General features: G+C 45.0%; 1 protein-coding gene across 1 annotated transcript; it reads left to right on the forward strand.

Annotated features, from left to right (window-relative positions):
• Positions 1-17,131: 17,131 nt before the first annotated feature.
• LOC310886979 (vitelline membrane outer layer protein 1-like) lies at positions 17,132-19,072 on the forward strand (the record flags this gene model as incomplete). Its single annotated transcript, XM_083812314.1, has 3 exons — positions 17,132-17,302; positions 17,921-18,015; positions 18,747-19,072. 3 exons carry the CDS (start codon positions 17,132-17,134, stop codon positions 19,030-19,032), a joined length of 552 nt encoding a protein of 183 aa, XP_083668440.1. The 3' UTR covers positions 19,033-19,072.
• Between the last annotated feature and the right edge of the window lie 5,475 nt (positions 19,073-24,547).

The following is a 24,547-nucleotide window of genomic DNA, read 5'->3' on the forward strand; positions in this document are numbered from 1 at the left end:
CATTTCTGACTTCATTGCAAATGAATTACAGGAATCTGGGAAACAAAAATCCTCAGGGTGACTCCTTTGCAGAAAGTAATTGGAGATACTGAGATGCTCTGCTGAGCAGACTGGGATGAAAGGAACAGAGCTGAGGCCAGAAGCTGCATGGTTGATTTGGACATATTCATGGATGCATGATAGTCATCTCTCCACTTCCTAAGCATTATAATGGAGGAAGGGTGAACTGTTTTCATTAAACAATGTCAGGTACAAGTGAGTCTTTCAGAATACAAGGAAAGTTGCAGCTTTAGGGTGGAGCAGTGGCAGAGGAACCCAGGGTGGTAAGGAGAAGCAGTGAAGAGGAGCGAGGTGAGGGAAGAGGCCCTGAAGTGGCTAAGGCCAAACAGGGAGAAACGTTTTACAGCTTGTCGTTGTATCCACAGAGCTGAATCATGCTCCTTTTGATTCACACTCATTGGTAGAGTCTATTTCCTTTGTCTTCCACTTTCACATAACTCTTCCCATTTCCTCTATGTTGGTGAATCTGAGCTTCCGCCCTGCCAGCCCTGTCACCCTGTCACTCCCCGTAGGAGTTAGAATCACAGAATACCTCAGTTGGAAAGGACCCACAAGGATCATTGAGTTCAACGCCTTTCTCCACACAGGACCACCCAGAAGTGGGATCCTGACTGGGAAAAGACCCTGCTCAATGTCTGCTGATTTTTTTTTGCTCTCTTTTGGCTGCCTGGGGAGAAGGCAGCCAGAGGCAGTGGCATGGGTCAGTGATTCTGGGATATTCCAGCAGGAAGCAGTGAAAACAATTCACACCAGTAATTAGCTCTGCCTGTGGAAGAAAGCTGAGTGGGGAGCTAGAAAACAAACAAGGAACTAAACTTAGTTTCATGTTTCCCTCTCATCTCTCATTACTTTTTAACCCTTTCAAAGCGAAGAGCCTCCTTCTAGAGTCAAGGTCAAAACCTTCCCTGCTGTAGGATTAAGGAATAGACTGGAAGGGAAGGAAAATCATCAGCTGCGTTTGTTATGCTGGGGTGCAGGAGGACAACACCACTGAATTATTTGGGTAAGTGTCTGCTCATACACTGAACTTTCCCAGGCATCCAGGGCAACAGCGATGCCTCCCACATCCCTGCTAATGAACATTTCCTCAACTGGGCAAGCTCCTTCACTTCAAGCCCTACCTCCTTCCCTCTTTCTTTAACACTCAGTCCTCCACTCAGGGACAGCACCAGCCTGTGAGCCCACGATGGGAGGATTTCTCATTATGTTAGATTGGAAAGACAGAGTTTGAACTTCTTGGTGAGAAGGGGTCTGGAATATCCCCGATCTGTCCTTCGTATGTCCCTTGCTTGTCCCCACACCTTCACCTTGTCTTGGAGAAGCTGTCTGAGAGTAATTTAAATATTGTTCCCTATGTTGAGCTCAGCTTTGGCATCACATATATAAAACCACTATGCAACTACTGTTAAAAATGTGTAAGGAATTCTCTGCAGGTGGTGAGCACGGCTCTTCGCTGAAGAGAGAAAATAAGCAACTTTGACAAAAGAATGTTTCCTGTGTAAAAAACCTTCAAGAACTTGACTGGACATCACTCTGAGAAACTCAATTTTACTTTGATGTTGGCTCTTTGAGCAGGAGACTCAGGTGCTGTGAAACAGCCTTGTCTGCTGAAATGTTATCCAAGACTGAACTGGTATAAAACTGGGTATATTGTGGTGTTACTGACAGAAGTGTGAAGGCAAAACTCTTCTATAGACTTGACCCGAGTTAGTTCTAAACACTTTTCCTTCCCAATTTATTTTCCCCCTTCCAGTTTGTGCACGCTGAGTCTCTTTCATACTTTCATCAGTTTCCAGATGCAATCTCATCCCTTCTGTTTTCTAAGCCATGGAGGTTTATTCTTTTGAGCTCTTTCTTTGCACCTGCTTCTGATATTTTCTGTGTTGTCTGGGAACTTGGGACATTTGAAGAGTTAAACCCTCCTAAATGCTGTCTACAAAGTCTTAAATTCTTCTTTAATAACAAGCCTTCTGGCTCAAATCTGAGTTTCAGGTGTTCTTTAATCTAATATACACCAAGGGCCTGTTTGCTGATTGCAAACCAAGGGGAAGAAGGGAAGAAATTAAAAAACCCAATGAAAATACCTTGAGCACAAATGAATTCTCCTTGTGAGACTGGATATTGAAAATACAAAGGCAGAAAGGAGATAATGGAAAAGAAAAGGTTTTAACCATCAGTGCTAATCCCTTGGTATAGCCACAGGAGGAAAAATGTGTAATCCCTTCATTACTTCAGGAGCCTTCGTGGGCACAGTGGGACAGAGCTGTGATGCTGGGCTCCTTGGACCTGAGCATGGCAGGGAAAGAGCAGGCAGGCAGAGGGCAGCTACAGTAGAGTTGCAGGACGAGCATTCATCTTGAGCATCCTTGAAGAGCAGTTGCTGGGTAGCCCCCAGTATTTGGAAATGCAGGAGCTGCTATTCCAGCAGCTCAGGGTGATCCAACCTTTGTAACCACTGCTGCTGCCTCCTGTGTCCTCTGAGAGTGGCTGTCAGGGCAAGAGGAGTACGACAGCAAGGCGTAGGGAAACTGGCCACGTTTGTTGAGAATGAGCTTGCACAGCTGGGCAACTGCTCAAAGTTCATTGCTAGACGGGGACATTAGACTGAGTGTAAAATAGGTCCTTCGCTGGCCAAGTGAAGGTGAAGCCAGAGAGCTTTTCTCTTCTCACAGGAGTGACGGCTGCTTCCTACTGACCCTCAGCATCACCAATATCCCCTGCTGCAGCTCCCCTGGGCTCCCTGACAAGCCGTGCCCCAGGCACTGCAGGCACAGACCCCTTCCGTCTTTCAGGTCCTCGCTGGGACACGCTGGCTTATGGGGATGAGAGCTTGGCCCCGGCTGTGTTGCATCCTAGCGGCATAAGGACATGCGTTTCTGACTTGCTACTGGCTGGGAGCTCCAGGACGAAGCAGATGACATGCATTATGTGTTATTTTTTGTACTCAGATTGGAGACAGGTAATAACTTGAGTTTAGCGTTGTTACCTCATATCGCTTGCTTTGTCTTATTTCTTAATAGGCTTTTATATTCTGTTCTTGTCACGAATACTCTTGCTGTGACCAAATCCAATTTCCACAGAAAAGCTTTGTGAAGAATGAACAAGTTGGCTTCTGGAGATAGAGTCATTAACGGGGAAGCATCAGGCCAGGTTGCTATTAATGGTTGTCTGTAAAATAAATCATAAGCTTATTGACTTTGCAGACCACAACAGACTGGAAGAGGACTCAGTGCTTTGGAGGACACAGCCTGAGCTTGGAAACTGATCTTGTCAAACTGGAGAAATAGTCTGGGGACAGCAGCTCTGCAGGGACAAGTGCGAGCTCCTCCCCTGCACAGAAATAAGCAGCTGAATGAGGAAAAATGCCTGCCTTAGCACTGCTCCGTGGAGGAGGGTCTGAGGGTCACAACGAGTCAAAGGCTAAGCACGAGTCAGCGGTGGGAGGTCGTCTCCATGGCGAGATATATGAACCAAATTACAGCCTGCAAGATAAATGGAGTGACTTTTGTTTTCAAGGCCTGCGAGTCCTCTGCATGGATGCCCTGTTCAGCTCTGAACTTCCAGAAGGATGTGGCCCAGTTGGACAGAGTTCAATGGAAAGCAACGCAAATTGTCAGAGGTCTGGAAAACATGACCTGTGAGGAACGAGCGTGAGAGCTGGGACCACATAACTGAGAGGTGGGAGGTCTGGGCAAAGGGGGCCATGGGAAGACCCACTTCTCCCCTTTAGCCACCCACTGGCATGTCAGATTCCTCATAAGCTCACTGTGGGGACAGCTTTCCTGGGGTCTCGCCTGCCTTCTTGCTGTGGCCCCAGCACTGCTGCGCTCGGGGACACCAAAGCCTCAGTCGGGTGCCACAGGGAGGGGAGGTGAAATGGGAGATGATGGGCATTTGTGGGAGCTTTCCACCAGCCAGCAAATGGGTGAAGGCTGCTCCCAAAAGCATCATTACGACGTGATTATCGCCTTTGTTATTTTCATGGTAAAATTAGGAAAAAACCCAAGAATGTGAGAAAAAGCTGTTGGACAGCTGGGATCTAACTGTTTACCCAAGCCATTGATGGAGAATGTAGGTAACTGAGATTGTATGTCATTACAGCATGTGTTGTATTTATTGGATTAAGTATATTAAAAAAATACCTATTATTGCATGGAGTATGTTTTGCTCTGATCCTAAGCCTGATTGAATTTCCCAGCTCCCGTACCACTGGCCAGAAGAGTGGAAGTACTAAATAATGTCAAAACTTTGTTAATACAAGCTGGACTAGCATTGCAGATACGAAACCATTGGACATCAGATTCCTGCTGCCTGGGGAGTCCCTTTCCTGACCAGCAATGTGAGCCTAGCAAAGGGTAAATATCCCCCAAGCAGCAGTGGAGAAAACAAACACGGACATAAATCCTGCCTAGCAGTGCCATGCAAGAAATTGCACAGAGGCGATTTTGTAGGGATACTTGGCACTTCCCTCCAGCTATAGCATTGTTTGCTGAGCTGAGCGAGCACGTGTGGGCCTGCCTGAGGGCTGGCACAGGCCGGGGTTGGGTTGGGTTTGGGAATCACGCTCTCAGACTGGCAGCCAGCTCTTTTCTAAAGTAGGGGTGGGAGGTGAAAGGACATTTTTGGGTCAAACAGGGGAAAGAGACAGTAGGAATAGTGCTTTCCTTGGGTTGAGTTTCTTTGCCAAGAGCTGCAGTAATTATTTAAGAAAAGGAGCAGGACTCACACTTGCTTGTGCATGATAGAAAATGTTCACTTCTGTGCAATTTTAGTGCAAAGTTTCCCCACTTTGGGTCCCAGGTGGTGCAGCAGTGAAAACCTGATGCAGGAGCAGGGGCAGCAGGTTTCTGATGCATTGGCAGCAGCCGGCAGCATCTGGCCGGCTCATCACCACTGCTGTCCTCTGCGGAGGTGTTTTCTAGTTAGGAAAGTGTGAGGTAAGTGCCAAGTAATAACGAGCCTCCTGGAAAATCCTGCTGCCTCCATCTGCAAGAGATTGCTTGTACATTTCGGGAGGCTTGTTCCAGACCCAGAGAGCTAATGGGGAAAAGCTGCTTCAGATCTCATAAGGCAGAACAAGGGGTCTGATAGGCCTTTGACCATTGCAGGATAGTTGGCCACCCACAGCTACCTGCACAGAAACTGGTTATAGGACGTGTCAGGCAGGAGTAAAATAAACCATTATCAAGAGCCATGACGAGTGAAAAGGCTGTGGTCCCAGCCTACCTGCCTGGTCCTGGAAACCACAGGGAGCATGGTGGTTACTGCAAAGAGTGGGGTGGCTGGATGGTGTCTGTTCCTGGGGTAAGGTCTTTCTGCCTTCACGGCCTCCACCTACCCCATCTCCTCTGGCAGCAACTGAGAACTGCTCTGTCCCAGGCCTGTTCCACCCTGGCACCTCTTTCCCAGCAGCAGTCTTTGGGAAGTGACAATTACTGTGGGGAGGAGAAGCACGGCCCCAGTCAACACTTCCTACCACCCATCTGCCCCAGCACCAGCAAGAATAGCAAACGTGATGGGCTCTTCATCCCTGATCTTCCTCTTCCTCCTAGTATTGACACAGTAAACATAAGCACATACTGACTACATCCTCCTCTTTTGAGTCCCAAAGTTGGATTTTGCTACACTGTTAAGGAGATTTGAACCAGCTCTTATTTATCAACATGTTAATTTCTTGAAAAAGTATAAGAACTAGGGATTATTATCAACAACAATAATAAACTCAAGGCTTATTATTGCAGCCTGCCTAGGAAGGATGCATCCAACACCTGGGGTAAGATTTCCAAAGCCAAGCTCTTTGATGTCTCAGAACAAACACCACCTCATTTGAAGCCTGGCTGCAGCCATGCTTGTCTTGTCTTTCTTTCCCCTTTCTCCATTTTTTTTCTATTCCTGACATATCTGAAGATGGCATTTTTGAGGGGCAGGCATTAGAATTCGGTGTTATCTCCAAGTGAAACCGAGTGCCGTGAAACAAGTGTATTTTTGTATATGCCACACAGGTTATGCTATGATTATCCCTGAAGGCTCAGACCTCCCTCTGCCATCCCATGGGGAGCTGCACTCTGGCCATCCTGAGATGGTCTCAGCCAGGTGTTACCTCCTGGGTGAGGTGCTCTGAGGCTCTGCGGAGCCTCTTCAGCCACTGCCTTCCCCGAGGGCTGTCTGGCTCCAGGAGCACCGACAGCTCTGCAGTGGCAGCCACGCTCTGCCTGCTGCGAAAACATTCTCCTCCATGGATAAATCCCAGTGCTGTGCACAAATTGTCTCGGGCAGGAGGTAAAAACAGAGAGGAGAGGCAGCACTTGCACCAGAGTTAACTGCACCAGGTACATTTTCCCATTTTTCTCTCTCTGGCACTCCTATAGCACCCTCCCCAAGTGCTTTCCCTGTCTGAAGGACTTCAAACTGAAGATGACTCACCACATGGTTTCAATAAAGATCCGCAAAGCAGACTGCTTCCTGCATATTTCCTTCTCACCCAGGCTATAAACCTGAGGTCTTGGACCTCTCACGGAAAAAAAATGAGAGGGTGGCCTTGCCCCCTTACAGCAGCTCATTGTCCCTGGGCTCCAGCAGTACATTAATTGCTTGCAGCAACACAGAAATCACAACAGCTCCAAGCAGCATGGGAGGGGAGAGCCTACGCTCGATTTGCATTAATTTATGCATTACAGCTTCCCTTTGTCTGAGGAGCTTTTCACTAATAGATCCCTCATTGGCAGGAGCCAAGGTCTAATTACATGATAAAATTGTGCAGATGCGGCCATAGAAAAGACTCTCACTGATAATGGAGTATTTTTCCACAGTGGCTTGTCCCAGTTTGGGGAGAAAAACAAACTGTCTTCCTTCTTTTGGTCTGCATATCTGCATCTCATGTAGGCACAAGGTTAGGATGAAGACCTCAGCCTCACTAGTGAAGTGATTATGGCCAAGCCATTTGGACCTGTATGTCAAGAAACTTGAGGGCTTTGTCCTTCTACGTCTTGCCACGGGTGAGGAAGGGGCAAAAAGAGAAAAGCACTGAAGAAATTCCCCAAAGTAAGTGCTACTCAACTGAAGTGTGCAGATACCATTTGTAATGTTAGAAGCACCTCAAAGACCAGGTGCAATCCTACTCTGAGGAGCAGGGTATATAGTAAAGATGGAGAGAACAGAGCATTTGAGAGATGACAGCTGGGGCATTTCTGTAGGAAGTTAAGATGGTTCATGCCTTCCTGGATAGGGTTGCCCTATTTTTTGTAAAGGATTTTCTGGAGAAATATCCATAATTATCTAATAAATGGAAAAAAAAATCTACATTCCAGCTGCATAAAATTACTGAAATACTGGACATGCAGGGGGAGATCCTGGTATGAGATAACTTTTGGCATAAGATCTAGGAAGCTGTGACTTGCTGCTGTCACTGTAGATGGTGATACTTGTGGAAAATTTTGGCTTGGATTTTTAGATGGGGTTAATGACATGTGGGTAGCTGGAAGAAGACGCTGTTGGAGGAGAAGACTTTTACTTTCTCCGTAAATCCATTGATGTATCCATTAAAGTGGTAGTGGAGATTCCCCTGGCTGCTCCAAGAACCTCCCCATTAGGTACAGGGAGGACAAGAAAAGAGTGCTCTCGAGCAGCAGGGGCTAAAAGGAGATCTCTTCTTTGCCAGGGGATAAACCTGGGACTTTGTGTTGAGCAACAGGATAAGTAGGAAGGAGGACTATGGGACCAGGTGGGACACTGAATTTAAGGGCAAGAAGAAAGGTGGAGGGAATTGCCTTCCATTAGCAGCCTCCAGACTATAACCATTTGTACTGAAATTTTCAGTGCCTGATTCAATGCAAAGTTTCTCTGGAAAGTTTTCTGGAAGGGTAATAATGAGTCTTGAGGGAGATGAACAGAGGAAAATTCATACTAAAAATGGCAACTTATTTCTCCTACAACAGCAATCCCCGCTCAGATGATGGAGGTCAGTACGGTGCATTTGCAAATTTCAATCCTACTGATGCCACTGCTTGTATTGCTTGAGGGGTTTAGCTGCTTCTTAAAATTACTTAGAAAATTACACTCTAAGAGGTAAATAGGAAACTCAAGAAGTAGTGTACTGTGAGTAATCAATTATTCATTTAATTCAGTATTTTGATGCGATTAATTTAATATTGAAGACAAAGAAGACTTGGCAGAGTGATGCAGGAAGATGTTTTTGAAGGGCCCAAGGGTGGTAAGTTTGGGACACAACGACCCAGTCCAAAAGGGTCTGGTACATTGGAGTTTTAGCTGAGTGCCAAAAAAAAAAAAAAAAAAAGGAGGAAGCACAGAATGGCAAGTAGATGAGAAAGTGACATTTTTCACTGCCCTTGGTTGCTCTGTGTTCTCTAAACCAAAGCGTTCACTTTTTTTCTCCCCCCTGAAATAAGAAACCAAGCAAGAATCCAAAACAGTAGCTGATGGGCCAGGTGTGTTTGCTCAGGCAGGGTAACGCAGTGGCAGCTGAGGACACCCAGACCTGCTCTTGGTTGCAGCCTGCATGAACCTAAAGGAGTGAAGAGAGTCTCTGAGAAAGGGCTGGGACGTACAGATGGTGCCATAGAAAGAAAAAAGGTCTCTGCTTTTTTCTTTCTCCCTGCTGTTCCCCAGACCTTTTCACCATCATCTATACAGCCGCTCCTGCATGGTGGCAGGGACCCACAGACCAACAAGCAGGCACTCCCCTTGTCCCTGCACTGAACAGGAGGGTCTCCCCCGTGTCCCATAAGGGGTGAGTCGTGGGGGAAGAAATGGAGACAGCAGAGTCAAAGTTTCAAGGATATATGAAGAGCAGGATGACTGGCAAGTGCACACAGGCAGACTCTTTCAGATTAGAGCAGTGAGATAAATAGGCAGAGGTTGGCACCACAACAAGGAGTCTTTCCTGAGGAGGAACTCTTGGGGATGACTGAAAATCTGCATATGGCAGCAAATGGGAAGAGTCAAGTGGTCTTCATGTAGTGCTGCCGAAGGAGACCTGCTGTGGGCAAGTCCTTGTTTAAATCAACAGTTCACCGCTAATGATTCCTTGACAGCTAGAGGATTAGATTTTGGAGGGGGAACTAAACAATCTTGCATTCGCTAGTGCATTTAATCCTTTTCAAAACATGCATATAACTTTACAAACGTGTACAAAGACAAGATGTCAGGCACATGCACCTAACCCTTCTGTGACAGAATCTCAGGGCAGGTGATTTTCAGTCATATCTAAACGGAAATTTTAACTCTTTTCAGAGACTGGCAGTCCCCATCGGTGTGGGACACCCCACTGCTCACAGTGACTCCAGAGCAGAGGGGATTTGGAAGCTTGTGCCTGTAGGCTTCATCCAGGAGGAGAGTGATATAAACCAGCCCTGGGTCAGTGCAACTCATAGTAGGTAGGGCTGTGGGTATGTGGCATCTTAAAAAATAAAAATAAATTTAAAAAATCATCTGAGACTTACAGAAGCAGTAGAGGAGTCAGGAGGCTGTGGAGGAGGGGAAGAACAGGTGTCCTGACCAGGATGCCTAATGATTTCGATTGTAGTTTTGCCAAATCATAAAGGCTTGTGGTGAAACTTCTTTTGTTGTATTCTTTTCTGCAGAATTTCAGGTTCAGATGTTTCTGAAAAGGAGGCTAGGGAAAAATATATAATTTTGTTTTGTTTTAAAAAGTCAACATTTCAGCAACACGTAGCGCTGGCTCAGTGCAAAGTTTGACAGACTATCCATCATCTGTATTCCCTCTCCACATCTCACCTTCCCTAATTAGTGTGAACACTAAATGTAAGCAAAAAAAATAAATGCATTTTTCACCCATTCAGGTGAGTCTCGGCAGCGATTGCACTAAATGGACTCGTTAGTCCATCACAGCAGGTATACTTCACCCCCGAGCTGAGAAGGGTTGTTGCTGCCGCAGCAGCTGTGGCCCCATGCACACCCTGCCTTGCTGCTGGGCGGGAAGCAGAGGCGCAGCCCTCCCTTTTCCTGAGGCACTACCTGGCTTGTACACAGGCAGCACAGGGCCAGAAGTTCCCAAATCAAGCACAGCAGAACCAGAAACCAGAAAGAGGAATAGGCAGAAATGTTCTGGCACTGGAAGTTGCCGATGAGATAAGGTGAGGACGTGATGAGTTGCTGATGAGGTGAGGGGTGAGGAAATGCCATTGCTTTTCCTAAGATACAAGTGTTCTTTGTGTCCAATATCTCTTCCATTGTACATCTTCTTCCCTTCCCAGTCATCTTCCCAGTGGCTGGCTGCAAATGAGCACCCCCAGTTAGGAGACATTTGGGAGCTACGATGAGCCGCTGGGAGAAAAGCTTCCTCCTGTGACCAAGCACTTTGTTCCTGCTGTGCCAGCTGGTGTCACCTTCTCCAGGTGGGCTTGCACATGGCTGGGGGAGGAGGTGGGAGAGGGTCCTGTGGCTGCCGGGGCTCTGCAGCCAGCTGGAATGGCCCCCACGTCTTCTCCCTGTAGCTGTGCAGGCCTCCCCTTGCCTCTGTCCATGTCAATGGTCAGCACCTAGGTACAATGTACCTCCCATACTCACTCTACCCCCTTTGGGACTTTCCTACTCCCTGCAGCTTCCCTATTCCTGTCCTTTATAAGACTTTGGACAAGGGGACAAAGCGGGACCTGTTAGTTCAGAGCCTTCCACATGGTGCGAGGCTAAATCCCCAAGAAAAGCGGTAAGATCCAGGCCTTTGTGGTTCTTATAATTTGGTGACAAGCGAGAACTGAAGCAATGTCAGGACCCTCACAACTCAGTGGCCTGCTGGTCAGTGGTGAGGGCTTTTGGGCCGTGGTTTGGAGACTGCTAATTGAAGGGCTGAGCTTTTAAGGTGTTGCAAGCTGTCTGCAGTACAGCAAAGCCCTTTAGCACTTGGTGAACTTTAAGGATGTAAATGAAATCCAGAAGATTAATCCTGGGCTTAAAAGCTTTGCTGGATCGATATACCTTGCAGTATCAATTCCAGAGGTGTGTGGCTAACTACAGATGACAGGTTCTGTTTCACAGTAAATTCTCTGGACCAGCATGATGGCCTGTGAAGAGCTCTTGGGAGAAAGAAGACTTTGGCTTGAGCTGTCCCATCAGTGCACATGCTCAGGCTGCAGCAGCCAGTGGTAATTCCCCATGGCACGTGGTGACCTTCCATCACTTCTGCTGTGCTTCTGGGTGGAAGGAGACTGTAATTCCACATATAGGTTTCCTGTAAAAAGATGGGCTTTCTCCCATGAATCTTCATCTTAGACTGATGGGTTCAAAACACTTTGTCAACACCTGCGGTACAGTGGAGACTGTCCCATTGCCTGCCTCTGGGCAGAGTGCGACCTCCAATTTTTTGAGCATGCAGCTCAGAGTAGTGACTAAAGTATTTTCAGTCAAACCTGAACCACATTAGGAGATACAAGTATTTGCTATAAGTAAACAGGTCTTCACAAATATTAAACACTTTTAGACATCTAGATATTGAGGACATGCCCTCTTCCTTCTTTTCATTCTCCTCTTCAGGATCTGCTAATAAAGTCCCTTTCTAAAAATGAAGATATACTTTGAATGATTTGGTATTTATCAAAATAATCTAAAAATATCCCGTTTTCTTTTCAGGGCTTGGCACACAGTTTCTTCCCTTTTCTCCCTCCCTCCCTGACCCTGAGCAGACCTCAGCCCGCTCTGTTTGGACTGGTGCAACTGAGCTAGCACACAGCCACCCCAACACGGCACGCATGGCTGGCACCCAGCCACAGCAGCGCTGCCTTTTTCCACGGGGCAGGTAAAGGGCTAGGAGGGGAATTGGGGATGATGGTTGACGTCCAACAGTCATAACATGGGGAAGGTGAAGTCAGTGACATGCAGTTGCACGGTCCCAGCTTTCTGGTTTGCTGTGGCTGCAGGGACACTGGGATTGAAGTGCCCGGGGATTATTTCCTTGCTGGCACTGCTGTTAGCACCAGGCAGCTTTCCACGGCCAAGCAGTGCTGATCAACCTGCATCTCAATGCAGAATGTCCTGTAGCTGGTGGCAGCCTGTCCCCACCAAGGGAACCACTGGGCTTACTGGAGAAGAAAGCCCAGGGGTGCACAGGGTGCACGTAGCACATGCAGTCAGGGGAGCAGGACCCCAACATGGAGCATGCCCTGAAAGGGGGCACTTTGACCACATGAGGTAGGACACAGCACTGCTCTTCAGGGGACTGAGCAGTCTTGTGGTTGAGGTTATGGCCAACCCTGAGAGCTATTCCCAATGTGTTTTCAGAATAAGTTGCTGGAGTTTTCTTATGCGAAATGATCTTTAGCTGAGGAGGTAGTAATAGATCTGCAGTGGGTGTAAATTGATGTTTGGTCTCTGGCTGTCAGTAAAGCTGCACTACAGGAGGGTCTGGCTCTTTTATTTTTGTTAATTAGCAATTTGAATCAATGGTAAAAAATGTCAAAAGACTAATCCAATTGTAGAAACATATATTGAGCCATGTTCCATGGGAGACTGTTCTGAGTCTGGAATCATTCAATATTTTTATTAATGACTTGCATGGTAGAATAGAGAGTTTGCTTATTAAATTTATAGATGGCACCAACCTGGGAGATGCTGACACCACTAGAAGATGGTGATAGAATTCAAAACAAGCACAGGTAAAAAGTATTACACCAATGTGAGAGAAGTCACCTTCAGAGAGAGAATGACTGGTGAGGCAGCAGTTCTACAGGGAATGAGATGCTGATTCCACCCTTGCTGTCTAACCAGGCATTTTAACTAAGTAGTCAAGAAGAAAGTTTCCACCTTTCCACTACCATGCAGCAATGGCAAGGTCTAAGGAAATGCTGTTCAAAACTTGTGTGACCATCTGGGAGGAGTCCAGAAGAGATCAGCTAAAATGATGAGAGTCTGAAAAATGATGAGAGAAGACAATGTATGCGGGATAACCAAAGAAATTGGGCCTTCTTAGTTGAGGGAAGAGATGACAGTGGGAAACACAGAGTACATCTCAAACAGCAACACCAGGATAATCTCGTGCACTTGCAGCTGTATAAATAAGTCACCACTGGGAATGATTAACTCATCCACTTGAAGTCTTTTGCTTCTCCATTGTACCCTTATCTGTAGTTTCTTCTCACATTTCAGTCCAAGTGTCTTTCTGCTGTGACAGAGATGCCTTGCCAGGAACAAATCCAGGCCCCAAAGTCTAGTTTTGCTAGACTTCTTCATTCATTTGCTGATGAACCTTGCAACCCTTCGTATTATCACAGTCCTGGGGCGTCTACTCATTGTCTTGTTAACGACTGCTAGTAATATGTGCACTCACTGAGAGCTGGCTGAAGGGTTAGGAAGGAAGAAATCAAAGCCAGATAACACCTCAACTCAAATGAGATGTAAGAATGAGAAGGATTATGAGGGGGAGATGGGAGGGAGACTTCATTTCCTGCTGATTCTGGCCCCTTACACAGCCTTGAGGAAAAGAAGTGGATGTCTCAGTGTAAGGAGTGTAAGCAACCGTGAGATATAAGCAAAACAATTTCTTGGTTACTGGCCATGGTCTCTGCTTCCTATCTGCTGAACGGGTTTCTTTAGGATGTTTGATTTTCTTGCTAGAAATTAGAGTGAGATCTCAATGACAAGTGGGCCCTGTATGTGTTTTCATTCCTTGTGTGGGCATGACAAACAGCAAGTAAAACTGAAATTAATGTAGTATGAAGGAAAAAGGCAGGAAGCCTCTGAACAGGAAAAAAACCCACAAAAACAAACAACAGTAGTCCTAAATTTCAGCTGACATGAGAACTGTTCCAAAAGTAAGGACAGCTGAGCACTATATTGTCTTGTTTAAGGGATTTGATGTGTTTATTATTGGAAGATTTTAAGCACAGGTTGAATAAACATCCTTCACTCTTCAGGAACACTTAGGTGTGGACTGGTCCTGCCCTAGGGCTGCAGATACGGACTACATGTCTTGTTAAGTTTCTTCAGGTTCTCTGTCTTTCAGGTTCATTCACGGAGTTGATTGTTTTGTGGCACTTTCTGGCAAAAATAAGAAGCAGTAATGATGTGCTGGTTCTCAAACAGGAACTGAGAAGCAAAAGAAATTGAGGGCACCCACTACATAGAAATTATGTATTCTTTTGAAAGTCTTAAAATGATATTAGTTATTATAAATCAAATTTACAGTGAGGAAATAAAGGATAAGGCTATACGAACAAGACAAGTGTAATTCATATATGAAGGAAAGTTAGTTCTACTGATAATACAGAAATAAGAAATGTGAGAAACTGTAAAGATTCTAATTTCTGTGTTAAAAAATACTAACGGGTGCTCAGCCTAGTAAATTGGATAATTGAATTGTCTAAGTTTCTGAGGAAAATTTATTTATGAAAGCTGGGGGCCATGGACAGATGGGAAACTGCCTGAAACAAGTTCACAAGAGGAGCACCACCTCAGAGTGAAGCTCTTCGTTATATCCCATTGCTGATGCAAAACCATCTCCTCCTACATGAGAAACAGCTATATTTAGCCTGTTGTTCACTGTAAAGCTTTCTGTGCTCATATGTCTAGAAAATCCTGTCTCTTGACTCACTTTTGAAGTCTCTTGCTTGCATTTTTCCTGCTATTTTTTTCTATTAATGAGTCAATTTAATGAATGAGAAATAGAGGACCAGACAGAACATCTTTTTTTTTTTTTTTTTATTAGCGTTCTCTTAAATATTTGCCTATACCGCTGAAAAATAATTCTAATTCAGCACTACTGTTTTTAGCCTACTAAAGCCTAAAAACAGACTGAGGTTATAAGACCTTTTTTTTTGACCTTTTTTATTATTTTTTTTTCTTTTTTTAATTCCACAGTTCCACAGACAGGAATGGATTTCTTGCTTGTGTCTGACTGGCTGATTCGAGTTATGGACACCAGTATGCATTGCTCGTCCTTTGTTTCTCTCTCTTAGCAAACCACCATGGCAGGCCCCACCCTGCTCCTGGAAACTTCTGGTGTGAGCTGGATCTTGCAAAAAAGGCAGCAAAAGTGCCCAAGACAGGGGGTAACATGCATGGCTGAGAGTTATGATGCAATGCTCACTTCTACTTCTGTCATGCTGCTAAAAGAATCCTCAAACATTTTATAGACGAGTATATTTAATCTTTTACACAGAATTCTACCAAGGGCATGGTAGAGGATGTGATAGAAACCGAATTTCCCTGCCTGACAGAGAAGTAAGATTAATGTCTAGGTTTTAAAAGTGTAAAATTTTAGAGAATTAAAAATCAGAAAGGAATCAATCATCTCACACTTGGTGCCCCGGGTTACAGGGTGGTTTCATTGGCCATGAATGGGGAAAATGATACTTCCCAAGCCCCACAGTGACAGTGCTAGTCCATGGCTTGAGCTTTTTTAGGGGCCTCTGAAGTTTGTGTAGGAGTTATTTCTCATGGCTCCCCATGCACAACATGGGCTCCTGGTGCCCTGGGACCTTTTCTTCTGTTTCTGGCAAGAAACAGGCATCTCCTGATGGGAGCAGAGTCTGCGAGGGGGTGCTGTGGGTCCTGGCAGGCTGTGGGTCTGCAGCACCGCTGCTGGAGGTAAAGCAGCCAAGGGAGATGGTTTGGGGCAAGCAAAAGAGAAACGGATGTGGGGATCTTGCTTTTTCTTTGTGGTGTTACCACCGGGTCCCAGCTGTTTCTTTCTGAGTCCTCCTGCTCCTTTCTGTTCATGTGCAGCCGAGGGCAGGTCTGGGTGTCCCTGGCTGCCACTGTGTGACCCTGCCTGAGCAAACACACCTGGCTTGCCAGCCATGGTTGCACGGTCCCTGGGAGGAAAAACACCTGCCCTCTGGGCTTTGATGCCCCCCTTGGAGAAGCAAGATGAAAGTCCTGGTTTAAGAAGCATAACAGGCTGTGCCTCCACCACTTTTTTGGTGTCTTGCACCAGAAGGCTTGTCCAGATTCCCATCATCTCCATGCACAGATGTCACCTACACAGAAGCACGGACAAGCAGAACGGGGCTAAGGACTGAAGGGTGGGAAAGGCAACATCACCTCTAAATGGGACAGGAACTGAAGGAACAGAGCAGAGATTGAAGGAGAAGTCTAGAAGAGTGAAAATCTTTGTTTTCCAGTAATTCAAGGTTTGGCACCCTATCCTTCTATAAAATCCTGATCCTCAGGATACATTCCTGAAATCTATTCTCCTCTTTGCTTCTTGAACAGAAGAAGCAGCTCCTGCCAAGCCTGGCTGAGGGCCCCAGAGAGCACTGGTTATCTATGTGTGAAGAGAGCCTCTCAACACCAGGGCTTCAAATTCACCTCTCCATGCATTGTGCCAACCTCAAAGACTGTACTCTCAAGTTCAGTATCACCTCTCTGGAAAAACTGTTTTACACCTCTGCTCCTGGTGGCACTTATTTTGCAGTCTCCCTGAGAAGCACTGTGGGCATCCCGGCATGTCTGACTTAAGTTTGTCATGAAGCACTTTTTAATTTTTATTTTTTATTATCGAGATAAAAGTACTAGTGGAAAAAATGCATTGAAACCATAAATAACCTACATATATATCAAGGAATCCTATTCAACAGAGGGTGCTGGGGAACACAGGACGTGAGTTTGCTTACACTTTGTTCCAGACCACGTCTCCTGTGTTACCTCATATAGTTTCTTGCCAGACATCCAGAAATCAACAAAATGGTTATGATGGTTTCACTCAAGAGTTTTCAGTCAAAATGGTTATGACTTGGATTCACTCAAAGAGGCAAACATCCCTGTAGCCAGCTCTCCACCTAGCCAGCAGTGGGAATCAACACTGAGCCTCTGCCAAGCTCCACGGGCACAGAAAGGACAACGTAGGGCTTGCTATAGCCCATCAGTGATGGAGAGTGCCTCTCCAGCCACAGCATCTGCTGGTTGTCAAACTCCCTGTGCTCCCAGGAGAGCTCCTCACCTCCTAGAAGCAGGCCAGCAGTGCTGTGTCACTGCCAGGGCAGGAGCTATTGTTCCTACAGTGTTTGTTGATAGACTGATGGGGAAGCCCAGGCTGACTTGGCAGGGTATAAATTCCCTGTCCATATATCAGCCCTCCTTCAGCAGATGTGGAGTGGAAGAGATGAAGCTCCTCATGCCAGCAACCCTCATCCTGATCTTCTCTTTCTGCACCCTGGGCGCAGCGGCACGTGAATACACCTCTGTCATCACTGTGCCCAATGGAGGCCACTGGGGAAACTGGGGCAGCCAGCAGTTCTGCCGCTACGGCTACGCCAAGGGATTTGCCCTGAAGGTAAAACTCTCCCTATTTTCCACTGTTTCACTCCCAAATCTGAGTTTTTAGGAAAATTTAGCCTAGAAAATTTAGCCACCATAATTAGTCCAGCAAATAAATTTTTTTTTTATTACTGTTATTTTATTTTTTAGGCAAAGAAGTCTCATATTAGATACAGCAAAAACAAGCCTACTGCCAGGATTGTTTTGCTGTCAAACAGGATAGAGGTGTACCAGCAGATTTGTGGTCTGCATGTGGCTGATGTTGCTGGAGGAAGCCACGTCTGTGCCTAAAATCAGGAGTCAGGGAGAGTGGCAGCCTTTCCCAGCATGTCTCCTGGGACAAAGTCTCTGCCTCACTTGTTGGGTCAGAAAGAGTTAAAAAACACAAAGAAAAACATGTTGCAAGTGTTACGTAGGTACATAACTCTTTCCTGGTGTGATGTGCTTCCTACATGTTTCCCAAGATATTTTCTTTTCCTTCATGCTTCCCAAGATGTTTTCTCTTTTTCAGCCCAGAAAGGAGTTGGGACTGTTTAGGACTTGAAGGACTTAAGGACTGTCCTGTTTAGGACTTACAGGATGTTTCCTGGGCCTTCTCCACCTTGCCTCAGTCCTTGTGTGTCTTCTACTGCAGGTTGAGCCCTCGCAGTTTGGAAATGACGACACAGCTCTGAACGGCATTCGGCTGCGTTGCCAGGATGACTCAGTCATCGAGTCCTTGGTGGGGAAGTAAGTAGCACGGGTTTCTCCCTCGTTTGTCGGCACCGGCTCACAAAGCATCCACAGGCGTCACCATTTGCAGGGGTCTCTTCTCTGACTTGCTTTGTCTACACAGAGCTGGCATATAAAGTAAACTGAAAGAGGTGGCTGGGCTTTTTGTTCATCCATTTTTAGGGTGGTTAAATTTGGGTACTTCACATTACTGCCTTCTGTTTGCTCTTGAAATTTCCGCAGAGCACTACGAGCAACTGAATTACAGTGCCCGGGCTAGAGTCCCTCTTGGAAATCTGCAGTGTGTGGGGCAAATGTGAGGAAAGGGATTTTTAACCATATATTTAGAAACTGTTTGGATGAAGTCCTGGCCCTGCAGAAGTGAACAGCACTGCACCTCGGGATTGCAGAGAGCATGCTCTCACTGCTGTCTAATGTGTACTTAAGAGACAGGCCAGGGATTTATCACAAAACACACTGTCCTTAGAGCTTCCACCAGAACTGTAACTATCCAATCTGGGATTTTCGGGTATTATTCTAACGAGATACCAGTGAAGAGAAAAGTACATCCTGGGAAGAGGGGGAAACCGAGAATGACAAAGTAAGGGACCACAGACTGCAGCAGGATGTTGTGCTGGTCACTGCTGGGAGCAGGAGCCGTTAAGCTCGAGGGCAGCATGGTAAGGAGAAGGGGCACTTCTCAGGGGATTTCAGAGCCCAGATATTCCTTTGTCTGCTTTTTTTGGCAGGTGGGGTACCTGGACCAAATTCCAAGTTTGTCCGAGAGGCTACTTGGTCTCCTTTTCACTGAGAACAGAGAAGTCTCAAGGAGGAGGTGATGACACAGCAGCCAACAACATCCGGTTCAGATGCTCAGATGCGGCTGTGCTACTAGGTGATGGGCTGTCATGGGGAAGATTTGGCCCATGGAGCAAAAACTGCAAAATATGTGGTCTCCAGACAAAGGTAGAGCCTCCACAGGGGCTTCAGGATGATACAGCGCTCAACAATGTGAAATTCTTCTGCTGTAAGTGAGCACTTGCCCCATCTTCATCACAGTTCCACTCATCTCACATCCCACGTCAAATGAGACATCAAAGCTTGGCTCTAACTTTACACAGGGAAATGCCTGTGCCTTTTCAACTAAAATACAATTTATGATCATGGATTGCCTCCATATCTGCAGGGAATGGGTGAGAGACAGAACCATGAAGGAAGCAGCAAGAAAGGACAAAGGAAGGCCCAGTCCAAGCAGAGAATGGGATGGAAGGGAGAGACTCAGTGACTTAGCTTCTTGTGGATTAGCTTCTTGCAACTAAGTCTCTTGTGGCTTAGTTTGTACTTATGTCTTGCCATACCACCTTAGATGAAGATTAGATGATGCCGTAGATAGTGATGCCTTTTGTAGCTACCACTGCTAAGAACAACTTCTCAGTTACCCAGGTGCATTGTATTTAATACAATCATCACATCATGTAACCACTAGCGTATCACTGTTAAAACACCCAATCTCCGACAATTGCTTAGAGGTGAGGAATAGATTTCTCACTTTCTTTTGCTCCGACTAGTGAGTTTCTTTCAGGTTTGCTCTGCCTGTTTGTCCCTTTGTTTGAAACAACATTTGACCTCTTGACATGACAGACAAAGAATGGGTAACAGCTTGGGTCAGCTTGAGGTTTCTGACCAAAAACAAAATGACCAATGAGAGCTAAACTGGGGAAATGGAAATATGGGTGGGCTCATGATTATTAATTATATTAACATATTAATTGCCCCAGGAGCTATAGACACTTTTTACAACTATTCTTTTAGCTCATACCTGAGATCCTGCCTTAGGGAATCTGGTTAGAAGGGGTACTTACACTGAGCATTCATGTTAGTGTGGTTATAGTGCTAGTTGCGTGGGTTGTAGCTCCCTAAAACTCTTGTTGATGCTTTGGAGTGTGCTCCACTGGCTCATCTAGGTGTTTCTTCTGCCAGTTCACATCCTGTGCTCAGCACATACACAACAGCCTTTGACACTAGCTCTTCACCCAGGCTAAATTTTCTTCCTGTCACTTACATCAAAATACACTCAAATAATAACTGTATTTTCTTTTAAGAACAATGGAATATAGCAGATTAAAGAACAGAACAAGCCTAATGTTTACTTTAGTTGAAAGGGTTTTGATAACAAAATCAGGGGGCTACTCTGGAGCAGATCACTGGTCTGTCTAACTCTCTGTACTGTCTTTGGTTGCAGTGCTCCATATCTAATGCCTGTTGCAATAAAAAGTTTCTCTGTCTCATGGAAGTGATGAGTATGAATTTTATTGGTGAAAACAACGGCAATCACAGCACATTCATTGAAGGTTTGTTATTTGGTAATGTTTTCCAATGCTGGCCTTTGGAGCCCATAGCAATTTTTCGTGGTGTTAGTGTCATTTCTCTGCCCAGTTCCCATTTTTGGCAACACAGGATTTTATCCAAGTGGTGGGTGACAAATGGGTAAGCCAGCCATACACAATTCAGGCTTGATCGAATCTGCAGCAATGAGACACATTTCTCTTGGCTCTGTCTGTACAGTACAGGGTGTTGGTTCCCATCATCTGCTTCCTGAGGGACTGCTGGAGTAAATGAGTGGATCTCCACGGACATCATTCAAAGTTACTTCAGCTGAAGCACTTCCCAAAGCCTCAGTGATACAGCAATAAATCTTTAACGGTTTTCTAGATTTTAATTTCATTAAAAAAAAAAAGCCAACACCTTTCCAGTCTGACTCTCTGGTTCAAATTTGCATAGCTCTGAATTATTTAACCTGAGGATCCAATTTATTTCTTAACCTCTTAAGATGTTTTTTATAACTTGATATTTTCTAGGTGATCCCTTAACTGCTTTCTGTCCTCCACTTGACTGAAGACATTTTAAGCACACAATTCTTTTTTTAGCTAAATGCTTATTTTGCAAAACCAGCCCAGTCAGCATTTGAAATACATTTGAAATACTAGGGATTCATAGCTTCAAGGCAACATTTTGTAACTTCCATCTCCATTTGGGATTTGCTGAAAAAAACCTTCATTTGTCATATATTTACCTCTCTATAAACATTCAAATCCCTCATCTTTAGTATTTAGCAGCAAAAAAATAACCAAAGTAGCAACCTTTTTTTCTAGCAAGCTGAACCAAATTAAACTAAAACTAGATTCTGATGCTATTACTGTTAGTGGGAGTTCTGGGTTGACTTGTCCCTTTATTTGAAAACATAGCTTCCAAAAATACATTGTTTTCAAATGCCATGAATGGATGTGCCTTAATTTGCTTCTAGATGTTTGTCTTCCATCTCGTATGTGATAGGGAAAGTTTCAACTTGCAAACTGACCATCTGGTATAATTAATGAGGTGAGATTTGACGACATAAGAATAAAAACAGTTGTATTCACCTAAACAAAACAGGCTTAATTCAGTGAAGGAATTGTGGTGACACTGATATTGACTTAGCCAATGATAGAATGTGCAGGAACAACACAAAACTGCACCAGGGGAGGTTCAGACTGGACATAAGGAAAAATTTATTTACTCTGAGGGTGGTCAGACACTGGAACAGGCTTCCTAGAAGGGTAGTGGATGCCCCATGCCTGTTGGTGTTCAAGAGACTTTTGGACAATGCTCTCATTAACATGCTTTAATTGCCTGAAGTGGTCAGGCAGTTGGACTAGATGATCTTTGAAGGTCTCTTCCGATTGAACTATTCTGTTTTATGGTCTGTATTTTCTTCCTGAATGTGAGGAATCCCTTTGCTCAAGCAGTGGCAGCTCCATGGACTTCACAGAAGTCTTACAGGTCCAGCTACTGGTGTCCTTCCACCACAGCAAGTAGGACAAGTAAAAATTGCCATGTATTTTATATTATGGTATCGTGCTCAGCGTCACCAGTGAATGCAGCAACATGACATTTCAAGTGCTTTTTCTCAGCATGTGAGTAAATTGTGTGTCTGGGAAAGTTATGCTTTGTGAATCCAAGTTGTGTGTGCAGCCAGTTTCCCAAATAAGCAGTTAAGTGTGGGGAGAGAGGTTTGGTAGTTTCTCTCTTCCCCTGGTAGAGTTGGTTTCTGAGAGCTGATTCTTGGAATCGCCATTAGAGCTGAGCTGAAGTGCCTGAATGAAGTAATTAATTTTCTTTTAAATGATTTGTTCAAGAACTGGTGCCTGTTTTCTTATGTGTATGTATGTGCATATGTAGATAATTGAAACAACTTGAACTTCAGATTTCTCATTTATTCTAAGGAGGGTAGGCCAAGCTGGAAGGCTCTGAACATCTGCTTCTTCTCTGCAAAAGAATGATTCAGTTAAATTTTGAGGTTGTACTGGGGGAAGAATTATTCACACCATCAGCTAAACTGACCTTTTATGCTTCCCTATTATGCCTGATGTAATACGGCCTCATATTGGTGTGTGAATAGACACTCCAAATGAGAGCTGTTCCAAGAAATGTTTGGAGAACAGAGCACTACCTCCTCTTCATGTACTTTCCCATATATTTATCAGCAACTTCAAAAATCAAGTGGGGAGGCTTTTGTCATCTGAAAACTGGTGGAATGCTTTCAGGTAGACCTCCTCTGATGGTCCACTTGCATAACATAGATCATCTACACAAAAAGTGGGGTGGGAATGCAATTTAGAAGCTCGAGCTGAGCAGGTCTCAGCTATTTACTGCACTAGTTCGAGAGGCATTTGGTTACAGGAATTACATTCTTTCAACTGAAATGAGGGACTAAGAGTGCACTTTGCTGATGCAAAGTGCACTGGAACTGATGTGGCTGAAACCGTGCATAGCTGAAAACTGAGTAGCTACAGCTGCATGACTTTCAAAACTCATTCTGTGTCCCTGGCACATCTAGGAGCGACGAGCATGTTGCCAAAGAACTGCCAGCCAGTTCCTGTGGGATGACAATGGGGCCAGTGGCCAGACCAAGGACTAAGTAGGGATTATCTCCACTTCTAATTTAGGGACTGGAGTCTGAGTCGGTGTGGGAGGAATCTCCCACCTATCCATGCACATGTGGCACAGCTCCCAGGGAGACCAGCAGAAGCAGCAGGTCTGGAGCTTTCCACAAGTGATTTCTAAAAGCTATTTCTATTGAACAAGACTGAGTAGTTACGTCCAGAACAAACCTGCTGTCAGTAGTGTTCATCTGAACCAAGCTTTGAAACGCTCTTAGAAATTTGGTCTTGGAATCTTAGCCCTTATGGCAGCATCGTTCCCTCTGTGTGAGGAAAATAAATATTCCTTCCATCACAGAGGTGTTCTGAAGCTTATTAGATTTTGCAAGATGCAGAGAAAACAGCTGAAGATACATTAGCTACATACAATTTTAGATGCTATACATGATAGAGATGTGCATCATGCAGAGCGTGCTGAGTTTGTCTTGGTTACCTTTGCTAGCCCTTAAAGACAACCCTAATTAACTAACGTGATTATCAGTGAGGAAACAATTGCAAACATCTGTCTTGGAATTTTCAGAGTGTAGTTATTTGGAAATATTGCTACAGAATGTGACCACTGGAGAATGTTTATCTGTTGGTTCTGAAAAGAAAGACAGCAGGACGTTGCAGAAGACGGAATTCATGGAGGGTTGAATTCTGGCTTTCATCCTCCCCCACAGCACTGAGCCTTTGGGCATGTCTTTGTGCTTCAAGATTATATAATTGTGGTACTGTGTTTCAACCCTAAGTTTTGGACTGAGAAGTTGCTGCAGGGTTTGTACCCACCGGTTTTGTCTCTATCTCTGCAGAAATGGAGCTTACCCATGGCAGTACAGGTTCTAGCAAGGGATGTTAGAAACAGTTATCCTGGTGGAAAGAGGGGATAGAAGGTACCTCCCTGGCTCACTGAAAGCTGGAGAGACTGAATGAGCCAAGATGTCCCAGGGAATGTCTTGTCTGGCAGTTCAGAAACAGAATTAACAGCAAAGTGGCAACACCAGATGTATAAAAAACATATTTCTCTTTAGCAGGTAAAGCGGAACCTTTCTTAGACACTTTCTATTTTGGTCCAGATTTCTTGCTCTTTCCATGTCCCACCAGAAAAAAACTTTGTAGACTTGAATCAGCTCATAGCACCTTACAACATAGTCTAACTTTATGTAGCTTGCTAAGATTTAATGATCACTGCAACAATTCAACTAGTTTGATGAAATTTACCTGCACTAACAATTGGGCCTCTCCAGCAAGGAGTAACAACTATTTTGTTTTGATGACTCAAAAACAGTTCAATGACATCAATGCAGCATAGGTTGGTACATTTCTTAATGAATATCAACCATCACAACGCACACACATGGCCTCTCCAGCATCTTGTATAGGAGAGAAAACAAGTGAAGATGCTGCAATGTTGTAAGGATACTTGTATGAGCTTAATTCATTCTGTGGAAAATAACAACATTTTCAGAGGGAACAGGATGATATGCATAGTTAAGTTCCTGCACAAGTCCTTGCAGGATGAAAAGACCTGAACAAGTCAGGGATATCCCGTCGATGTTTCTTCTGATCCAACCCCTATTTCTCAGAGGGTG

This window comes from Anser anser (assembly GCF_964211835.1).
Source record: "Anser anser genome assembly, chromosome: 1".
In the NCBI taxonomy this organism is placed as follows: Eukaryota; Metazoa; Chordata; class Aves; order Anseriformes; family Anatidae; genus Anser; species Anser anser.